The sequence below is a fragment of the Ruditapes philippinarum genome, unplaced genomic scaffold, assembly GCF_026571515.1.
Source record: "Ruditapes philippinarum isolate M1 unplaced genomic scaffold, ASM2657151v2 ctg3920_1_1_1_1, whole genome shotgun sequence".
Lineage (NCBI taxonomy): Eukaryota > Metazoa > Mollusca > Bivalvia > Venerida > Veneridae > Ruditapes > Ruditapes philippinarum.
The window spans coordinates 127,657-132,590 of NW_026864081.1; the positions used below are offsets into that span (position 1 = coordinate 127,657).

A 4,934-nucleotide genomic window follows, 5' to 3' on the forward strand; every position below is an offset into this window, starting at 1 on the left:
GATTGGGTCAAAGGTCAAGGGCACAGGGGCCTTTAGTTCAAAAACCTTTTCTGCTCAATTGCATAAGAATGCTTTGGTCAACCGTCTTCATATTCAGTATTGAGGTTGGTTATGACTATTAGATGACCACTTTTGATTTTAGGTAACTGTGTCAAAGGTTAAAGTCACAGGGGCTCTTATTACAATAAGCTTTTCTGTTCAAATGCTTAAGAATGCCTGTCCACAGTGTATTGAGTTTTACATTTTCACATTTGAAGCATATAATTATGTTCTAATATATTCATCATAAAACACCTCCAGACAAAGCTGCATGAATGGGGGGTATTGAAGTCATTCAGTGGCAGTTTCAGTTTCGAGGTCAGTAGGTCAAAGGTAAAGGTCACTTTGATCTTTGCCACTAAAAACATGTAGAATACATAACTTAACAATGCACTGGCTTACTTCCCTCAGATTTGGCTGGGAGGTTGTCCTTGAGCTCTAAATGACCACTGTTGAATCTGACAAAGTGTTAAGCGGGGTATTCACGCCATGACAGTGGCAGTTCTAGTTATTGTTGCCTTTGATTATCCTTTTCATCTGAGAAAAAAGCAGTTAGTATTAATTGGCAGTTTTTTGAGTAAGGTGACAAAATCACGAATCATTTTGATTTAATGATCATGCATTTATTTATGTAATTACAGAAATTATGATCTGATAACAAAAGGAATAATGGCAACCGCAAGTCAAGTAACGCAGCAGAATAGTTGTTGTCTTTTTCGTCTGCAAATGCTGATTATAGACGGCGGACTACTAGTTCTTAGGAATATTTTCAATCAAAAACTGCAAAATGTCCCTCTTGGCGCATTTTTGAAGAATGAAAGACACACAATTACAAACTTGAGATCACGCGGAATAATTACGCAGGTGCAATATGATCTACTGTTTCCAACAGGTGGCAGCGGTCCAACTACAACAGACATAGACATCACGTTAATCATATGTCTCCTAAGGAACATCAAGTTATTCGGGCTGAACAAGAACTTTCAATGGAATTCAATTCCTGCACAAGGTGATACTTCAGTTGAGGCTGATGTTTCTCGTCTGAAAATGTACAGGAACGAGGTAAATGAGAAATGAGATACTTAGTTATGTTTTTATGGTTTGAGTGCTTGTGGTATTTAGTTGTAAACAAAAATAATCTATATGACGTTAAGTGTAAATTATTACGTATAAAAAAGTTTTTTTTGCTGAAACAGCTTTCCAGGTATAGAACTATAAATCCTAATAAAGATAATAATGTATTTTTTTCTTTATGACTTAATGATTCTTCTAACTTAGTATAAGCTTCAGTTTCATGAGACACGACTCCATTTAATACATTACATTAAACTACAAAACATGGTCATGATATCAAAGACTGGCTTCATAATTTTAGATTTAGCCAATTGTCTTGCATGCAATTATCATATTTCATTTATTTTTGTCTTCCCTCGCAACTTTTCATGTGATACAAATAGTCATATCTAACATTCTCTTACTTCTTTTTTAATTAGCTCAGTCACATATCTTCAACTAGTGGTATAACGTTGTCTGAGTTTACAACAAAGTGGACGGAGATCGAACAGGTAAGACTGGTATTTTATTTCACTAAGTTATGCCACAGAAATCCATTCTTTATAAATGTCAAACGGATGTTTAACAATGTTTGAATAATGAATTAGGAGCAAGTTAATGATAACTTAAATATATACTATGCTCATATTTTGGTAAAATACTTTTACTTCAGAAATTCTTTCAAATCTAATAAAGTATTTCTGAATATGTTTAATTAGAATGAGTGAATGTTTAAACTATGTTTGGAGAGCTGCATTTCATTTAACAAGTCAAATTAATTTGGCCAATTCTAATGAAAACTGCCAGTTATGTTTATATGACACTATGTAATCATATGTTATTACCTGTAGCGTCAAGAGTTTTGAACATGACATATTTGAATATTTCCTCTGTGTATATCAAAATATGTTTATTCTACATTTCAAAAAATACTGTATAATTATTATAAGTGTTTCCAAATATAACATTTGAGAATAACATATCTTTAAAACACGCGACTCAACTGCATGTATGGGGAGTTTACGCAGGAGAGTGTTGGGGGGAGGGGGGTGATACGCAAGAATATTAATAATATTCTGTCATTTAATCTCTGCTCGTTCATAGCATAATATTAACATAAAGGAACATAACAGGAATGAAACTACAACGCATAGCGGAGCGCAAAGCAAAGTAAGCAAACTTATAAAATTAAAAGCATACCATAGAATATAATATCTAACAGTAAATGCATTAACAAGGGTGAAAATTAACATGATAGCTGTTCAAGTATACAATACGTTCATAAACCAGTGTCTATTCTAGGAGGGGGATTGCACTCATATTTTTGAGAATTACCCACTATTTTTTTCAGAGGCAGTGGATAGAGAAAGAATAAAAAAAAAAAAAAAAAAAAAAAAAAAACAACAATGTAATAAATTCTCAGTTTTCGATAACTCCCCCCCCCTATTTCTCGAATTCTACAATAGACACTGTAAACAGTGTATTGTGTGTTTGGGTTTTAAGAAATATGTTTTAATGTGAGGTTTAGCATGGAATCGTGACGCAATTCATGTTTTCTAGGTTCTTTTGAGGTTGAACACGGCGGTGTCTCCTGTACCAGACCTACAGAAAATGATTGATGACTTTAAAGTAAATCCACTTGATCCACAGGCGGAGATAAGGGTTCAGAAGGCCATAGACAGTTGGCAAACGTTGGAAAAGGGGGTAGAAGCTGAATTAAATGTGATAAAAGATAAAATCAAGGATACAGAACAGTCTTTTAAAATGCAAAATGTAACCATAAAAAGGCATGCACAAAGTATTGATGAGTTAAACAAGAAGACAAGAAGACATGATGAGCAAATAGAGGAATTAAAGGAAGAAACTAGAAAATGTTCGTTCTTGATTTTTTTAACATTCACGTTATTTTGACCGACGATTCTTTTATTTTATTTTATTGGTTTATTTGAAAGATCTTTTCTTCTGATAAATGCATTATTATCTTAACCGAACACTATTTTAAAAAGTAAAAATGTAAAAGCTACTTTAAATCCAACTTCAAAACACGACAATGAAATTTTACGACATTCATTCGAGTATGCTTTTATATATATACGTATGTATCTACTTCTAAAATTACTTAATGTTTTGAATTTTAATACTTATTTATTACCTCCCTTTAGAGAATATTTTACCCTATGTATTTTTGTAGCAATTTCATACTTCTTATATAGAAGGTAAAAGAATATCTCATTTGCAGCGCAACGTCGTATTTTTACGTTTCCCGCACTTTTATAACGTTACGTCATTGTTATATTTGTTATGATTATATTATACATTACTGTCTGAAGATATGTAGAAACATTTAAAAGCGCTAACAGAAATAAACGTATAAAAAATTAAAGAACTTTGTACTCTGCATTTCCCAAAACACACTTATATATATATACACGTGTACTATGTAAAAATGTACATTCGCGATATTTAGTAATGCACATTATCAAAACTTACTATAATTTACAATAACTTTCTTCTATTTTATCATTACAATTTAAGCATATGACTTTCATTTTTCATTTTCATTATTTGTTATCATTCGAAATTGTGTTTGGTAATCAAAATTGAAATTCAATTTCGCATTCTCAACTTCTATTTTCAATTGAAATTTGTTTAAAGTAACCTTAGTAAAGTAGACCTGTCATGTAAAAGATAAATGAATTTAAATGCAGATAACGTAAAACGATTGTTAAAGTTTAATTATTACTTAGTGCAGATATTTATATTTAATATATAAAATTGTCATACTGCAGGTGTCACAGCAGAGACAGAAGCTATGAGACAGTCTCAATATGAAGAGTCGAAAAAAAGTAAGCAAATGCTATTTATGTTTAAGAAATAATATATCCCAAACTGTGATTTTATTGCTCAAAAACATCACTGTTTGGAGTTCGGATGCGGGGAATGATATCACGAGGGCGTAGCCCGAGTGATATAATGATGCGCATCCGAACGACAAACAGTGATGTTATCAAGCAATAAAATCACCGATTTGGATATATTATTTCGATTCTAACACGAAATCAACAAATAAATGCTGCCGTACCTGATATTTAGCTAAATTGCGCCTGATATGTTTCCGTACTTAATGTCAGCGCGTCACATTTTTAGTGTATAATGATTACGTCACATGTCTAAATATAGAACGTCAAAGCATAATAACACACACTTTTGGTTCTTCTATGTTCAATAGGAAAAAATGCGGGTCGAGTTAGAATATATAATAACATATCTGTAAAGTTTAACACGATGTTGTTCAGAACATTTTTATGCTGTGTTGAAGTATATGATTTATGCATATATTGTGTATATAGAAAGAATATATTCAAGTTAAATATAAATAAACATATTCTGTCTTTATTGAAATTCATGAGTCTTTGTTTATATCTTGTTTACTTGACTTTTAAAGCCCATCCTGCTTATATAAAATTTAAAGATTGCATTTAAATGCATAAAACATATACATGTGTATGGTTATACTTATGCGACATTCCCGCCCATATACATGTGTATGGTTATACTTATGCGACATTCCCGCCCTCTTTGTCTATCTTTATAGTTATAAGATCGTCATGCATGATGCATGCTAAAGAAGTATTTTACATCCTTTTTGGCGAAAATACTTGACACTTCTTACACAAATGTCATTTCACAGACGTTTTATATTTTCAATATGTGTAAAATACGGCTCAACAGAGCACGCACATAAGTTTGTTTTCTAGGTTCCAATTTCTGTGCAAACTGGTGAATCTGTTTATTCAAATAATAAGAAATGACTCTAAAGGCATCAGAACATTTCACTTTAA

General features: G+C 31.9%; 1 protein-coding gene across 1 annotated transcript; it reads left to right on the forward strand.

The window, feature by feature from the left end:
- Positions 1–683: 683 nt before the first annotated feature.
- On the forward strand, positions 684–3,938 carry LOC132724352 (uncharacterized; the record flags this gene model as incomplete). Its single annotated transcript, XM_060709187.1, has 4 exons — positions 684–1,101; positions 1,533–1,604; positions 2,653–2,965; positions 3,882–3,938. Coding segments are annotated over exons 1-4 (835 nt in total), but the record flags the coding sequence as incomplete, so codon positions are not given.
- Positions 3,939–4,934: the final 996 nt, after the last annotated feature.